This window comes from Lampetra fluviatilis, chromosome 18, assembly GCF_964198595.1.
Source record: "Lampetra fluviatilis chromosome 18, kcLamFluv1.1, whole genome shotgun sequence".
Taxonomy (NCBI): domain Eukaryota; kingdom Metazoa; phylum Chordata; class Hyperoartia; order Petromyzontiformes; family Petromyzontidae; genus Lampetra; species Lampetra fluviatilis.
Window position 1 is genome coordinate 13,058,354 of NC_136292.1, and position 17,772 is coordinate 13,076,125.

A 17,772-nucleotide genomic window follows, 5' to 3' on the forward strand; every position below is an offset into this window, starting at 1 on the left:
AATTTATACCCTGACATAAACGCACACAAACCAATGCATACGCATGTAAGCACACACATGCAGCACCTGTCAGGAGGGTTCTGAAATCGGCTGTTGAGCAGTGTTTCGAGTGTTTTGAGTGTGGGAGGAAATCTGAGATCTTGGAGAAATCCACGCACACAAGAGGCTTGCAATCAAGATTCTCCCCAGATGCATCACAAGCCCACTTGCTTCAACCAAGCTGGTTGGACGTCTCACCACACTCAGCGATCTCCCTCTGTGATCCACCAACCCCCACCTCGCTAGCGCTGGCCGACAGGTTTGCACCGCCGTGTCCAGACACACACACGCAATGGCTGCGCACGACCGAGACGATGAGCCCCCCATCGCTCCGTACCGGAATCCCAATCCCTGGGGCCTCCAGGATGCAGAACTCATCATCGTCCGGGAGGTCGTCATCATCGTCAACGTCTCCATCGCCGCCGTCATCTCCATCGCCGCCACGGGCTGCGGCTCCGTCATCGTCTCTGCCCTCGTCCCTCCTGGCACCGCCGCTGCCGCCGCGTCCTGTTTCCGTCAGGCCGACCACTGGGGGCGGCCGAGCCCTGACGCGAGGGGGCGGTACGGGTGACGCGGATGACGAGGAGCAGCACGAGGACGACGAGGAGGAGGGGGTGGCGGCCACCGCCGCGCCAGTGGTCTGCGTCGGCGACCCGGACCCAAATGCGAAACCGAGCGTGGGAGCGGGAGGGGCGAGGCCGGGGCCGGTGCGACGAGCGAGCGGGGTCTTCTTGTGCGACGGCCGCGCGTGCGACGGTCGCCCCGCCGTGGGGGGGGCGGCACTGCCGCCGGCGGCCCGCGATGCCTTCGAGCCGTTCTCGTCCGGGAAGAGGAAGAGGTCGGACACCGGCTCCTCGCCCGACTGCGGCTGCGTCGAGTCGTCGAAGCCTACGTGAGGGAAGGGCATACGCAAGCGATGAAAAGCAATAAACGGAGAGCAAGGCAACTGCGAACCAAGCGAGGAGAAATGCAAAGAAGGCGAGAGATGCAGTGAGACAAGAGCAGACACAGCGAGACGAGAGGAGACATTGACGAGACAGGAGGAAAGGCACTGGAGGAGACATGAGGCAAAAGATGAGAAGAAAAACAGGAGGAAAGACATGTTGACACGCAAAGAAAGAGATGTGATAGGACAGAAGTCACTGAGAAAGCCACAGGGTAAGAGGTGAAACACAGGGAGAGAAGTGAGGAGACGTGGGGAGAGAATTGAGCAAAGAGAGACAGACAAAGGAAAGATTCGGGCAGCGAGACATCCAAGGAGGGGAAAGATGAAAAGACAAGAAAATCACATTGATAAAGAAACGGACCTTCCTTGACTTCCAAATACGTTTTGCAACCCCATGACCCAGAGTTTGAGAAGCGCTGGCCAACTTTATATTATTCTGTTACAAGGTAGTGACAAATGTGACAAGTTAAACACACAGTTGCACACCGTTTGTGTGGACGTTGGGGGGAGACCCTGCTGGCTCCGACTCCTCCATGGCATCGACCATGAGGTCACTGAGAGACGATCGATCAGGATCAGGCGCAGCGGCGCATGGAGCTGTGACAGGGCTTTGGCTGTCCAGCTGCACACGCAAGCGCCAGATGCGCACACACGCGGACACGGAGACCCGCAGACACCAGGCATTGGTTTCTACCAGACTGATCTGACAGCCTGTTATGAGCATTTTCTTTGGGTCTTTCGGTAAAGTCACGTAGATTGAAAATATATAAAAAATAAAGTGAATACAAAATAATAAAAATATCACGACGTTTTGATCACAACACAAGCAATTGTCATCAGGAAAAAAATAGGGGGAAACCTGCTGAGGTAGGCTGTTTTAAAGGTTTGAAATGGCAGGGCTAGTGATGTTAAAGTGATAAATTTGCATGTAAATGTAAGATCGGAGAGCTACCTCAACGCCGAGGGTGTGGAGGTGGCCATTGTATTGTGAGAGATTAGCATGTCAATGTAAGATCGCAGAGACGCCGCCACCTCGAGGACACAAGCAACGGCGGCTGTGTTAGTGTGAACCTGTTAATGTAAAATCATAGAGTCGAAAATAACTGCTAACATCGGAAGGTGTTAGCAGTTATGACTAAAATTGGTTAATAACGTCCTTCCAATGATTGCTCAATTTGTACCCATCTTCTCAGTTGAAATTGTCTGTGTCTATATATCTGGATGGCTTCATGAACGAATCTTTGATAGCCTGTGGGTTTGCAGAGTACCTTCGTCTTGGAGAAATCAATTTCGTGTGAGCCCACCGCATTAAAACAATGACCAGCCACGGCTGAGGTATTGGTCCTACCGTGTTTCAGATCTGCCTTATGTTCACGAACACGATCCGAGACGTGTCGCTTAGTTTCCCCAATATAACTACTGCCGCAGGCAAAGCTTAGTTTGTCGACGCTAGGCTATTGCATGTCAGACCACGAATGTTGTGTACTGTGTTAAATCGAACCTGGATCTTGTGTTTGCTTATGAATTTGGAAATATTTTTGGTGACCACTGCTATGTATGGCAAGGTGATGGTTTTGATTGGGTCCTCAGATGGTTCTTTCCCAACGGTTGGGGTGATAGCTTTACGGATTGTGTAGTCTGAATATCCAATCATCTGGAGGGCTTGGTGTACATGTTCCAGTTCACTGGCTAGGTGGTGGTTGGAAATACATCGAGCTCTATGGTGTAGAGTTTTGAGAGAATTCTTCTGGGATGGATGGTGGTGGGAGTCAGGTTTTAGGTAGATTAAAACATCCAAGAATGGTAACTTGCCATCCTTCTCCACCTCCATGGTGAATTTGATGGCTGGGTGTATGGAATTGATGTGGTTGAGGAATTGGTTCAGAGCTGGTAGGCCATGTGGCCAGATGACGAACGTGTCATCTCTGTACCTCTTCCACAAGGACGGACGTACAGTGGATGCCTGGATGGCATCTGTCTCAACATTTTCCATGAAAACAGTGGCTACAAATTGAGATAAGGCAGAACCCATTTGGGCACCTTCAACTTGTTTGTAGAATGTTCCATTCCAGGTGAAGCAAGTGTTGGTGAGGCAGTGTCTAACCAGGGCTGGTACATTAGCATTCAGTCCTTGTTGGACCAAATCTTCAATGATTGCAATGGTGTCAGGCACAGGAATTTTGGTAAACAAAGATACTACATCGAAACTTACGAGCAAATCACCTGGAGATGGTGAGATGTCCTTAGTTAATGATACCACATTAGCTAAGTACAGCTGCGGTGGTCTTACCAGTGAATGGTTGTAAGGTCTCAGACAGAAATAGGGCCAGTTTGTGAATCAATGGTGGAGACAATAGGGCGAAGGGGTGTACCTTCTTTATGGATTTTTGGTAATCCATACAATCTGGGTGGTCTAGCAGCAGAGGGTTTAAAGGAAAACCGCTTGGTTGGTTCGATTAAAGATGTCGAATCAGTGATATTGTTGGTTTTCATAACCAGGCGGTTGGTGGGATCTTTATTGATTTTGGTATAGCTACCATCATTAAATAGGTCCTGAATTTTGTTACTGTATGTGGTTTTATCCATGATGACAGTGGCATTGCCCTTGTCGGCTGAGAGGATGACGATGTCATCTCTCTTTTTTAATTGAGAAAGCTTAAAGCGCTCATCCTTACTGATGTTGCTAATAGGTGTCTTAGCGTTTTTGAGGATTGCAGTGATTTCCGATCTTGCCATGTCTGCAGGAATGTGTCCCAAACCCTTAAGGGCAACGTCGACCTGGGTAATAATATCATCAAGTGGGATGTGTTTAGGGGTGATTGCGAAGTTCAACCCTTTAGCAAGAAACCGGTTTTCGGCCGTCGGAAATTGGACTGTTACTCTGATTGATAACAATCTTGTCAACGTCTAACTTTTTAATGTGTGAATCTGGCTTCTTTTTGTAAAGACGATTGAACTTGGAAATCAGGTTATCTTTGCATTTAGCTGACATTGAGGCTGTCATGTTGGCTACATGTTCCCAATCTGATGTAGACATTTTTTCTGTCAATGTTAAGTGTAATTTCAAGAGAGTCTAGTCTAAATTGTCTAGTTCAAACCTTTAAAACAGCCTGCCTCAGCAGCTTTCCCCCTCTTTTTTCTCCTGATGACGATTGCTTGTGTTGCGATCGAAACGTTGTGATATTTGTATTATTTTTTATTAACTTTATTTTCATTTTTATTATTTTATTGTTATTTTTTTTAATCTACGTGACTTTACCAAAAGACCCAAAGAATATGAATTCCTGCAAGCTTTAATTCAAGATGTTGTGAGCATTGTTACGAAGCCTCATGTTGTTGCTGAAGGACAACTGCTGACAGTAGCAACTTTCGTGAGCAAGTCCATCAGCAAGTCCACTCAGCTCCAGGTCCTCCTGTAATGCACCTGGCTGTCTCTTTCCGAGCCCGTGCCATGCTTGCGTAGCTTCCCCTAGAGCACCCTCGGTGTGTTTAACCCCTCAAACAAGAACGGCACATGCGAACTACATGACCCAGCCACCACATCCTCGCCTGCTGGAGGATCCCTCAGATGGTACATTGACTAAGGTCTCTCGAGCATCCAGCCTGGCTAAACCCACGGTGGATTGTAGGCAAGCCAGCAATCACGTTTCAATCCAGCGAAGGTGTTCCAGAAATCAGCCCTTGCACACACAGACATATAGTCGCCATACAAGTGTTGTTAACGAGCACCTACTAAGACCGGGAAAACCCATGCCTGATGACAAAGACCCCGCCCCGTATAGCCTGTAATAGACTGTTGGGGCAATTGATGTTAGTGAGCACCAATGAAAGCCGGCACAGCACACGAGGGGGTGGGTGGCCAACACTGCGCCCGACCGCCTTTGTCTCCCCCGTGCTAATGTTTACACACTGCACCAGGTACTCATTTCAAGCTGAGTCAACCTCGGGGAAGCCCAGGACCGGTTCAGATAGTTGTCACTAATGTTGGTAGTGAGCGGGAATCGAACTTGGGCCACCGGGCCCGTGGCGCAGTGGCGCTAAACCGCTGCGCCACCACTCCCCATTTACCCGTGCCCATAAACACGCACGCACACTTGAGGGGGCCCGGTCGGAGGGGTCTTCCAGCCGCTGTGGGGGGGCGAGGTCCCCGTCGCCAGCGAAATACTGGATGAGCCTCATGAGAGCGGCGCACGAGTCGGCGCACGTGCGCACGTGGATGATGTCGTTGGAGCAGCACAGCTCGAACTTGGGCTGCGTCTGCACACGCACGTACAGGACCAACGACAAAGACACCACATGTAGCCTCAACAGCCTGGCTGTGTTTTAGAAACCAGCCCCCGCACACACAGACACACAGCCGCCATACAAGTGCTATTAAAGAGCACCTATTAAGACCGGAAAAACCCATGCCCAATGACAAAGATCCCCCCCGTGTAGCCTTAAAAGACTGTAGGAGCAAGTGCTGTCGTCAGCGAGCACCTATGAAGGCCGGTACGGCACACGATGGGGGAGGTGTGGCTAAAACCACGCCTGGCCCGCCACCTTGCCTTCCCATTGGTATTGTTTGCACGCTGCCCCCAAGTACTAATGAAGTATTGGAAAATGACGGCAGGAAACTCCTTGACGGGAACACACTTCTTTTATTAAATCTTGACTTGTAACAATACAACGCGTGGCCTCTCTTCTTCACAATGCGCTTCTCTTGACTCTGGATTCTGTGCTGCCGGCTCTCTGTGCCTCGTGTAGACTCCGCGCCTCGGCTACACTCCTCTCTCGCCTCGTGTAGACTCTGCGCCTCTGCTACACTCTCCACTCGCCTCGTGTAGACTTTGCATCTCTCTCTCTGGCTACACCGTATGCATACTTGGCTCGTGTAGACCTTCCTCTCTCGCTGGCTACACCGTATGCATACTCGGCTCGTGTAGACCGTTCTCTCTCGCTGGCTACACACTATACATTACTCAGCTCGTGTAGACCGTTCTCTCTCGCTGGCTACACACTATACATTACTCAGCTCGTGTAGACCGTTCTCTCTCGCTGGCTACACACTATACATTACTCAGCTCGTGTAGACCGTTCTCTCTCGCTGGCTACACACTATACATTACTCAGCTCGTGTAGACCGTTCTCTCTCGCTGGCTACACACTATACATTACTCAGCTCGTGTAGACTGTTCTCTCTCGCTGGCTACACACTTATACCTTACTCTCCTCTACTCTCCATTACTCTCCTCTCCGGGCTCTATCTCTGCACCTTCGTCTTCATTCTTAGATGGTTCCACTTCTCCCCCTGCTCCTCTGTGCATCACCTTATATACCCCTTCTTCCCGGGAGACGGAGCGGATGCGGACCTCAACGTCGGCACCGCTCCTCAGTTACCCAATCCCCACGCGCTATCCCTACGATCCGGTTCCGCTCAGCGCGTGTTTCCACTCCCCGACCAATCACACCGCGCTGCTACCCGATCACTCCCTCTGCGCGCGTCACCGGCACACAGCCAATCAGCAGCACTACCCCCACCCGCGCACTGACGCCTGCTCCTCCCCGTCAGCGCGCGTCACCACACACACACCCGTACATACGCGCTGGCACACGACATATACACCCAGCGCGTATCACCACTACATCACCCCCTCCCACATAGCTCGCAGCCGGCCCGGCTGCTAACAACAACCAACCGCGACGATAAAACGACAACCAACAAAAAAAAACCCCGTAACCCCCCGAGTGTGCCCCGTAACATAACACAACAACAACAACAACAAGAATAACTATGTACAGATTGACAATGAACCCGAAAAGTCAACAATAACACGATACGAGCAAATTCGAAACGAACGCGCCCCACGTCCCTGCGACTACACGCAGTGACGAGGCGCTCCAACTGCCCCGACTCCTCACGAGGCAGGTCATGCAAAGTAGCACGACCTGGCGCGAGTCCGTCTGGCTGGTCCATCGTATGGGGCGGGACACTGACGACCGTCCGGCGGTTCCGGCTGCTCCAGACGGCGCGGAACGGGCCTGAAAGGGCCGGCCCCGCCGCGGAGATCCGGCCGCCGGTGATCGGCAGCTGTCAGTTCCGAGACACCTGGGAGCAGATCAGGCGAAAATACGTGTGGATCAGGCAGAGACATTTCCCCCTCTGGGTCGCCGGTCACGTCACCCGCCCGGCCATCACGACACAAGGGGAGGCCATATGGAGGCGAGAACGGTTTCAGTCGGGAGGGGTGAACGTACCACCGGCGCTTTCCCCACTTTATCTGAACGCACTGGGGCCGTGCAACGCGCACGACCTCCACGGGTCCCCTCCACGGTCTCAACAATTTAGGCGACGTAGCCAAGGGTGCCTGAGGGCAATGCAGCCAGGCCCTGTCACCTGGTTTCCATTCGTGCATGGACACCTTCCGTGCCCGCAACCGTTCATTAGCAATTTGGCGAGCCCGCGAATTAAGCCGCGCGGCCTCCCTCGCCTCTGTCAGCTTGTGAATATTAAACTTAATATGTTCTGCCAAATTAGAATTAGTTCGTGGAGCGGACAGGCCAAGTTGCGTTTCTATTGGCGGGTCAGCTTCCCGACCGTACATCAAATAGAATGGGGAAAACCCCGTAGCTGCATGGGGGGCCATTCTATACGCGGCAAGGACTCCCGGGACCTGCAGGTCCCAATCTACATGTGCCTCGCACACCTGCTGGCACAGCATGGAAGTCAAGGTTTTGTGGAGTCTCTCCACCATCCCGTCAGTCTGCGGGTGGTACGGGGAGGTACGCACCTTCTTGGTACCCAACAGATCGCACACCTCTTGCAACAATTTACTCGAAAAATTTTTACCTTGGTCGGTCAGCAGGCGTTCGGGAGCCCCCTTGTCCAGGACATAGCCCTGGACGAAGGCATCCGTCACAGCCGCTGCCGACTGGTTAGCGAGAGGCCACGCCATAGGCCATCGGGTAAAGTATTCGACCCCCACTAACAAATATTTATTCCCTCTCGGCGTGACTGGGAAGGGCCCCAAAATATCGAGTGCAACGAGCTCGTTGGTACGCGAGACCTGAATAGATTGCAGCGGTGGATTAGCTGCCACGGCCGGTGGTTTACGCCTGGCGCACTCAACGCACCCCTTCAGAATATGCACCACATCACTTCCCATTCCCGGCCAGTAATAGTCACGCTGAAGCAGGGCAAGCGTCTTGTTAACTCCCAAGTGCAAGAGGCGTTCGTGTGCCGCCAAGACAACCCTCCCCCTCACAGCGGAAGGCACCACGAGTGCGTTCCGCCGGGACAAACTGTCCCATTTCAATAACACGCCCCGCTCAAGTACATAGGAGCCGGTACGCTCCTGGTCCCCCTCGGGACCCCCAACCTTGCGGCGCAATGCTAGCAGCGAGCTGTCCGCCATCTGGAGGCGGCCCCATTCGCTGAGCGACAGCGAGAGCAGCGAGTCCCGACCCTGAGAGGCAGTGGAATCATCCCCGATCGGTGCGCCCGCTGTCGCAGCCAGTGCCCCCATCTCCCCCGCAAGCGTCGGTTTACAGCGCGCCGATCCCGACAAACACGCGCATTCATCACAAGGCAACAACCGCGACAAGCAATCGGCATTCGTGTGTCGCAACCCCTTACGGTACGTAGTCGTAAACTGATAGTCCTGGAGGACTTCCAACCAACGCGACAACTGGCCCGAGGGCTGGGCGACCCTCAATGAATACTGTAGCGCCGCGTGGTCCGTTCGGACTGTAAAGTGACGACCATAAAGATATGGCCTAAACTGCTGCACAAAAAAAACAATGGCAAGCAGCTCGCGACGGGTGACACAGTAGCGCTGCTCCGCCGGAGACAACACCCTACTACCGTAGGCGACAACTCTTTCGACACCCCCAACGACTTGGGATAGCACCCCCCCAATGCCCGTGTTGCTAGCATCCGTGTCCAGCAAAAAGGGACTGGCAAAATCGGGATAACACAAGGGTGGGGCACCCACCAAGGCGTCCCGGAGGGAGCGAAACGCGGCCTCCTCCTCCGGTCCCCATTTGAACTTCACTCCCTTCGCCGTTAGAGCGTGCAAGGGTTTTGCAATAGTGGCGAAGTGCTCAACGAACCGCCGATAATAAGAAGCAAACCCGATGAAACTACGCACGTCGGAAACGGACGTAGGTGTCGGCCACGAACCGACACAATCCGTCTTCGCGGGATCGGTGGAGATCCCCGAAGAATCGACAATGTGACCCAAGTATCTAACGGACCTACGAAGGAGGTGACATTTGGCCGGTTTAAATTTCAACTTAGCCGATCGCATTCGCAAGAACACCCCTCTCAATCGCCGGAGGTGTTCCTCAAACGTTTTACTGAAAACAATGACATCGTCCATATAAATCAAGCATGTATCCCACTGCAAGCCCGACAAAACCAGCTCCATAAGTCGCTGAAACGTCGCTGGAGAGGAGTGAAGTCCCATGGGTAACCGGTTAAACTGGAACAGCCCCCCTGGAGTCCGAAATGCTGTCTTAGGTTTCGACTCTTCGTCGAGCGGCAACTGCCAAAACCCCGATAACAAATCAAGAGTCGAAAAATATCGCGCACCAGACAATGCATCGAGGGACTCATCCATCCTGGGGAGCGGATACGCGTCAGCCACAGAGATCTTATTCAGGCGACGGAAATCAACGCAGAATCGCAGGGACCCGTCCTGCTTCTTAACCAGCACAATAGGCGCTCCCCACGGGCTAGAGGAGGGCGAAATAATATCGGCTTCTAGCATATCGTTAACAGCCGACTGAACATGTTCCTTCTCCACGGGACTCAGTCGGAAGGGATTTAGCCTGACCGGCGCCGCATCGCCCGTTTCAATGTGATGGTGCAACAAATCCGTGCACCCAATGTCATACTTATGTTTACTGAATACATCAGAGAATTCAATGAGCAACTCGCGCAGCGCACCCAACTGCGCCGCCGACAAATCGTCCGAGGCGGCACATAACGAATGGACCCACTCAAGGTCTTCCCTTGGCTCAACGTTCCGCGCGGGGCTCGAGCCCACCTGCGCAACCAACCTATCATCCCCAGGGACCTGCGCCGCGTGAGCCAGCACGGTGCCCTGCGGAATGACAGCTGGTCGCGACCCCGCGTTCAAAACCATCACAAACGGATCCCTGTCAGCCCGCACCAAAGTGTGAGCCACCGATAAATCAAGACCCCCGACAGCCTTGTAAGAAGGACCCAAAAGCATACTCTGTCCCGAAGCCTCCCTCACCCATGGTTTCCGCAACCGGAGGGGAATCAACATCTGTGAACCCGGGGGCACTTGCACTGTCTGCGTCGCCACCGCTTGTATCGTAGCGCACGCCGTCCGAATGTCAGTAGGGCCCGTCAAAAATGAAATCCGGCGACCCGATGGCAGTTCAATGCATCGTTGATCGATAAGAATTTTAATGGGCATTTTAGCCAAAAAGTCAGTGCCCAAAAGACACGGAACTGCCAAAGAAGACGAAACGAAAACGGGTCCCGACAATTTGATATCTCCAATGCAAATGGACGCCCTAACCTGACCGATAATGCCCAACGATCCCCCATTAGCGGCGTAAAATGGCACATCCACTGGAAGCAGCGGACGACATTGGACCGGAAGAATATTATAAATGAGGTCCGATATAATAGTTGCCGATGCCCCCGTGTCCACTAACACCCTAATCTCAACCCCATCAATAGATCCCGTAACAACGGACGAACCCGCCGAAGCAGCCACAATTCTATGCCCCAATTCCGCCCATTCAATGTCTCCCTGGTCCCGGCCGAACCCCCCTCGCCGAACCGAATCCCCGAACCTTAACCGGCCCTCCTCCGCCGCAACGCGGCGTCCCATGTGTGCCGAATAAACAGGCCGAGCGTGTGAGGTGCCGCGACTTGCCGGGGATTGTAGAGATGACTTGGGCTCTCGGTCGTCGTCCAGCCGAGCTCCCATGGCGCGCTGCCGCGGAGCGCGGCACCCGGACGCCACGTGGCCCCGGAGGCCGCAGTTATAGCACGTGACGAGGGTCGGAGTAGATCTTGGTTGCTCCGACTTTCGGCCCGATCGCAGAGGCGACCGGGCCCCCGGCCTCCAGTCCCCTGGTCGTCCCGTGGCGAACGCCTCCTCTCGTGGGCTGACGACTTGGGGTTCGGCGACCACCAAACCCGGGGCTGCGACGACAGCAGCGTTGCAACCAACGCCTTGCTTCCGTTGTAGGGCCTCGTGCGCTTGAATACTCGTGGCGACTCTCAAAGAAGAAATATCAATCTCGTCAGCTGTGTTGATAGGGACCCCCAGGTCCTGCGCCAACTTGAGCAGCTGCTCCAAAACCATCGCGTCTTGGCCCTCCTCGTCCATCCGAGGGAACGCAGCATCAGCAAGAGCCAGCAACGCCGTGCGATAGGCCAGCGCGGTCTCCGTGGCCGCTTTCCGTCTTGCGTAGAACTGATGGCGGCATGTAGAGGGAGGCCCGTAGACCCTGGCCAACAACCCCAGCGCATCCTTCAGCGTGGAGCGGTCCGACTTCCGTGCAGCCCTGAAGGCCGCGAGCGCATCGTCGTCCAGCATGGCGGGCAATGCCCGCAGCGCCGTAGCATCGGACCACGCTGACATCTCTTGATGCGCCAAAAACCTTCGCTGAAATTGGCCCCAGTCTCCGCCTTCCGCCTTGAAGGCTGACAACGTGGGCAGGCGCTGCTGAAAAATGAAGTCATCCGCCTCGTGGTTCCTCTCCGCCTGTCCGTCGGTGTCTAAGATGGCGGCTCCAGCAGCAGACGTAAGATGGCGGACCCCCTCGCGCGCTGATGACGTCGATGCGCGCGCTTGGGAACCCACCACCACGTGGCGCTCGCCGTTCCCGCCAAAAGTAGGCCCAGGCGCAATGGCGGGAATCCCCCATTCGTTTTGGCGGGAATCTGCGGGGCGACCTTGTAAAATGTCCCCCACCGTCCCCGCTCCTCCCGACGAGCTGATCTCCGCCAAGATGGACGCGGCGGCGAGCAGCAGCTCCGCCAGTCGGGAGTGCGCCTCACGAAGCCCGGCGTCTGTCCCCGGTCGCTCGGCGGGCGCCGTCGACGGACCCTGCAGCGTGGGCAAGTCCTCTTCCTCACCCCCCGCCACCAGCGGCCCCGAGTCGTCCAGGTCTTCCTCGCGGTCAATCCCGTGGGTCCTACGGGTCTTCCTCGTCTCCATACTTGGAAGCCCGTTTCACTTCTGACGCCAGATGAAGTATTGGAAAATGACGGCAGGAAACTCCTTGACGGGAACACACTTCTTTTATTAAATCTTGACTTGTAACAATACAACGCGTGGCCTCTCTTCTTCACAATGCGCTTCTCTTGACTCTGGATTCTGTGCTGCCGGCTCTCTGTGCCTCGTGTAGACTCCGCGCCTCGGCTACACTCCTCTCTCGCCTCGTGTAGACTCTGCGCCTCTGCTACACTCTCCACTCGCCTCGTGTAGACTTTGCATCTCTCTCTCTGGCTACACCGTATGCATACTCGGCTCGTGTAGACCTTCCTCTCTCGCTGGCTACACCGTATGCATACTCGGCTCGTGTAGACCGTTCTCTCTCGCTGGCTACACACTATACATTACTCAGCTCGTGTAGACCGTTCTCTCTCGCTGGCTACACACTATACATTACTCAGCTCGTGTAGACCGTTCTCTCTCGCTGGCTACACACTATACATTACTCAGCTCGTGTAGACCGTTCTCTCTCGCTGGCTACACACTATACATTACTCAGCTCGTGTAGACCGTTCTCTCTCGCTGGCTACACACTATACATTACTCAGCTCGTGTAGACCGTTCTCTCTCGCTGGCTACACACTTATACCTTACTCTCCTCTACTCTCCATTACTCTCCTCTCCGGGCTCTATCTCTGCACCTTCGTCTTCATTCTTAGATGGTTCCACTTCTCCCCCTGCTCCTCTGTGCATCACCTTATATACCCCTTCTTCCCGGGAGACGGAGCGGATGCGGACCTCAACGTCGGCACCGCTCCTCAGTTACCCAATCCCCACGCGCTATCCCTACGATCCGGTTCCGCTCAGCGCGTGTTTCCACTCCCCGACCAATCACACCGCGCTGCTACCCGATCACTCCCTCTGCGCGCGTCACCGGCACACAGCCAATCAGCAGCACTACCCCCACCCGCGCACTGACGCCTGCTCCTCCCCGTCAGCGCGCGTCACCACACACACACCCGTACATACGCGCTGGCACACGACATATACACCCAGCGCGTATCACCACTACACTAATATTAAACGCTGAGTCAACCTAGGGGACCGGTTGAACTACTTGTCAGTGAGGTTAACCGTGAGCGGAATTGACATCGGGTCGCCGGGTTCGTAGCGCAGCGCAATAATCACTATGCATGCAAGCACATACATGTACACATGCGCACACTATAATATACAGATACAAATACCCTCAAGATGGTATTTTTGGCCTACTCTTCGATGCTGGCCAAATTTCTTGGAAAAGGCGAAAGTGCACACAATTTACCCCAGCACACGCAACTTGCGACTAACTGGAGTGTATCCATTTACACTGACAGGTGAACGGAGGCCAAGGTAAATTTAATAAACTTATCCAGGATATGGAACCGGCGACCCCTGGATTGCAGGTTCAGAGTGCAAACCATCGCAACCCAAAGAAACGTAAAACACATTCCATCGCAAAAAGATTTGGGTATCAGAGTACGTCACTTTGGAAATGCCACAGGCGTCCTTGGGTGACGTAACTTGTAGAACCTCGGGGGAACTCGGGGGGATCCCCATGACTGCACACACAAACCATGGTGGTGGAGTCCTTGGAGGGGCTCCTGGTGGTGATCTGGAGCTCCAGGAGGCCCATGTCCAGCACGCACACGTAGTCTGAGACACAAGACAAGGGGTGTCCGCTCGTTACGCCGCTCGCACTCCAGCGCTGCCGGCGCTGCCACAGCAAGTGGACGGTAAAGTCCGCGAACTTATGGTGTGTGACGTTACGCCTCTCGCTCCTGAGAGTTGCCAACAAAAACAACCCTTCGTCGGACGAAGAGACACCGCGGGAACAAATGAAATGAATTTATTTTAGAGCCAGGAGCTCAGCAAAGTATGTTGAACTTCTTTCGCACCGCACGTAGCCAACACAAAAAGCAACGTTGAAGCAGCGGCACTAACAGGGCCATTATGAGCTGAGGGAGCCACCCGGCCACCTCGCTGTGGCTATCTTCTCCAAGAGAGGCGCACAGCGTTAACGTTGCAAGTGTGCGGCACTCGCCGTGTTAAGAGTCTACGAGAGTTGTGACGGCCACCGTTACGAGCCCCTGGTTCCGCGTGCTGCTGCCGTTGCCATCTCTGCTTCTCCGCTTACTTTTTCGGAGGTCCACGGAGGAGGCGTTGATCTTTTCCGAGAGGTAGAGCGCCGAGTCGTCGATGATGAACCTGTCAAGACCAACGCCCATATGGGCCCCACGGTACCGGACACCTCTCATTAGGTTTCGTTCACTCGCAAAAGGACACTGCTGTCCATCGCACAGCTGGTATTATTTTTGTATGCGAAATGTCCAACACAAGTTTCAAGTTTTATTAATGATAAGATAGACACTAAAACTATAACACATTTTTATTTTACCAGGTAACACCCACCGAGCTGCTTACCTCTTTTGAGAAGTGACCTGGCCACAAATGGAAGCTCAATGAAGTGGCTTATCACGTGGAAATTTATTGGGACCAAACACTCTAAAAGCACGTTTTTAAACGTGGAAGGAAAAAACCAGACGACCTGGAAAAAATCCAAGCGACGATGAGGAAAACATACAAATTCCAAATTTTACAGGCATCAGGGTCGGGATCATACCCATGCTCTCCCTATACCAGGCGAGGTAGCTAATATCTCGCCTCCGTGATGTTAACCACACTGGAGTCCCCCCCCGCTCCTCCATTGATGTGGAAGAAATGTCATGGCCCCGGATGCGTTGCAACATGCGGTGGTGCACGCTGGGAGCCGCTTGACGTCGCATTGAGCAACGAAGTGAGCGAGCGGGAAGTTGTGACGCGCTGTGACGCATTGTGACACGTAGTGACAGGGCACGCGAGGCAGGAAGACAGAGCGGGAAGGGGAAGACAGAGCTTAACAGGTTTACCGTAGTAACGAGGTAGATGTGTCGACGATGATGTTGCTGGAAACGCTAAACGTCTCAGCCGTGATCATCGCCCGGAGAGGAAGGTACTGGGGCCTGTGTAGGGAAAGACAAATCAATAAACAAACAATACAACCACACGGCTATGTGGGTCTACAGACAGCACCCACATGCAACTCGACTTCAAACTGCTGTACAAAACAGTGGGACAAGCACCGCAGCAGATACTCATTTTGGCTGAGATGACCTAGGTTAGGCCCAGGTTCAGTTCAAATATCGCTTGCCACTCATATTTCCCCATAATTGGAAATCAAACACAAGTCGCCGGGTTCATAGATGAATGTGCCAACCACTCCACTACCGCCCCCTACTGTTTGCATTAATTGTATACAAAAAAAGAAAAAGATCCCCCGTGTAGCCTTAACAGACTGTAGGGACAAGTGCTGTTAGCGAGAACCTATGAAGGCCGGCATTGTACACGAGGGGGTGGGTGACGAGCACCACTCCTGGCCGTCTTTGGCTCCTCAGTGGCGATGATTTTACGCACGGCACCAGATACTCATTTGAGTCGACTTAGGGCAGGCACCAGGACGGGCTCAAATAATCGTCGCTGGTATTGGCCGTGAACAGGAATTGAACTCGGGTCGCCGGGTTCATAGCGCTGTGTGCTTCCCTCTACACTATCGCTCCCCACATGCACACATGCAGACACAGACACGCTCAGGCACACACGCACACACACTCAAAGGTTAGGTGCATCTCCACCTGTAGTCCACGGCGCAGCTCCACAGGTGCGCGTGCAGCACCGTGATGACGTCGGGTGCCGAGTAGCCCAGCACCGTCTCGTCCCGCACGTCCAGGAAGTCGAGCACCTGCACCGCGCGTGGCACAGCGCCCGCTCGAGTCGCCCGGTGGGGAGCGGCACGCGAGCTGCGGGGGGCCGCGGAGGCAGCGGCGCTATCCGCTCGCACGGCCCCAGCCCGGCGGGCGTTGGGGACCGAGCGGCCACGAAAACCTCGCCACAGTGACCGACTGCCACGTTGGTGTCGAGACATTGGGCAACGCGCGAGACTCGCTGCGCTGTACCTGTGTATGGGTGCGAGGGTGCATGTCTGTGCATGCGTGTCTGTGTGTCAGTATAGAATGGAGCGGTAGTGTAGCGGTTAGCGTGCTGCACTACAAACCAGGTGACCCGAGTTCGATTCACGCTCACGACCAACACCAGTGACGATTATCTGAACTGGTCCTGGGCTTCCCCTAGGTTGACTCAGCCACAAATAAGTGACTGGTGCGGTGTGTAAACATCGTCACTGGGGAGACAAAGGCGGTCGGCCGTGGTGCTGGCCACCCACCCCCTCTTGATGCAGACGTTCACGGTTCGAATCCAGCGGTCGTCCATGGTTATTTCAGGTGGTTATCACGGGTGTAATAATAATCGGGGTGTAATAATAATCGGGGTGTAATAACCACGATAATACGATGTGCCGTCTGCTTCACAGTGGGCGTTAAAGATCCCCTGATGCATTCACAAGAGGAAGGGATTCTGGACCAGCACCAGGGACCAAATTTGTAAGTAAAGAATCGTCCGGAATTTACTCAATTGGGATTACACATAGCAGCGATCATCGTCCTACTGCCAGATTTTGCCCCGTTTGCAGGCCAGGTGCTGGGGGTAACCCTTTTAAACATTTGAGATGAGGTGTCAGATGTAATGCGCTCTAAGCCACCCTGGCACGTCGCAGGGTGCTCTATCAGAAACACAAATCAACATCAGTAAATAACTATCACCGTCTGCGTCCATCTCTGTGTCTGTGTCTCTGCGTGCAAGTGACTCCACCTGCTCGTGCCAGCTCTGCCCGGCGAGCGACGGACGGTAGCGCAGAGTGGCTCCACGCAGCCCCACGGCTACCAAGAACTCCTGCATACGCCGTCATCATCACCACCATTAACATAATCAATTAATATGATTCATCTCATCATTATCAAAATCATTACAGTCACCATCACAACCAGCAATCATCATGAGTGTGTCATGCCATTTTTATTAGGTGCTCACGAACCAAATGGTTCATGTGTGTATGTACGTATGCACGTATGCGCGTGTGTGCCGAATGTATGTGTGTGCTGCAAGTGTAAAAAATTATGAACAAAATAAGAGTAGGCTTTACCCTTTGTGGCAATAAAACAGGTGTTAAGATGTTGAACACATGCAGACTTGATGCCTTGCGATAGGTATCTATTCGGTGTTTTAACATCCGGCCACAAGTGACAATTACCTGAACCAGTCCTGGGCCTCTCCCTAGGTCGACTCAGCCTCAAGTGACTACCTGGTGTGGTGTGTAAACATCGCCACTGGCGTGGTGATGCCGGCCTTCATATGCACTTATGTGGAACTTCTTTCGCACCGTACATAACCAACCATGCTAATCGGAGGTGGAAAACAAACTAAACACAAAAAGCAGTTCTAAAAATATTTTTTTAATCTAGATTATTTGAAAGTGCATAGCTCCTGTGGCTTCCTATTCTCGGTGGGAAGAGCATTCCAGAAGGCCGCAGAAGCGCATCTTAAAAGCCGCTGCTAACAGCACTTGCCCGAAAAGTCTGTTAAGGCGACACGGGGGATACCTGTGTTTGTTTGTGGCATCAGTGTGCTGCA

General features: G+C 53.6%; 1 protein-coding gene across 3 annotated transcripts in view; it reads right to left on the reverse strand.

Annotated features, from left to right (window-relative positions):
• The window catches only part of ATG2B (autophagy related 2B), a 74,074-nt gene that overhangs the window by 14,088 nt on the left and 42,214 nt on the right, over positions 1-17,772 (reverse strand). For all 3 annotated transcript variants that reach the window (XM_078864655.1, XM_078864654.1, XM_078864653.1), the window contains exons 23-30: positions 16,954-17,034; positions 15,882-15,988; positions 15,120-15,212; positions 14,348-14,418; positions 13,787-13,866; positions 5,078-5,242; positions 1,472-1,607; positions 377-927 (exon numbers count right to left, since the gene is read on the reverse strand). In XM_078864655.1, the coding sequence (XP_078720781.1) occupies positions 377-927; positions 1,472-1,607; positions 5,078-5,242; positions 13,787-13,866; positions 14,348-14,418; positions 15,120-15,212; positions 15,882-15,988; positions 16,954-17,034 (1,284 nt within the window). The remainder of the gene's footprint in view (positions 1-376; positions 928-1,471; positions 1,608-5,077; positions 5,243-13,786; positions 13,867-14,347; positions 14,419-15,119; positions 15,213-15,881; positions 15,989-16,953; positions 17,035-17,772) is intronic.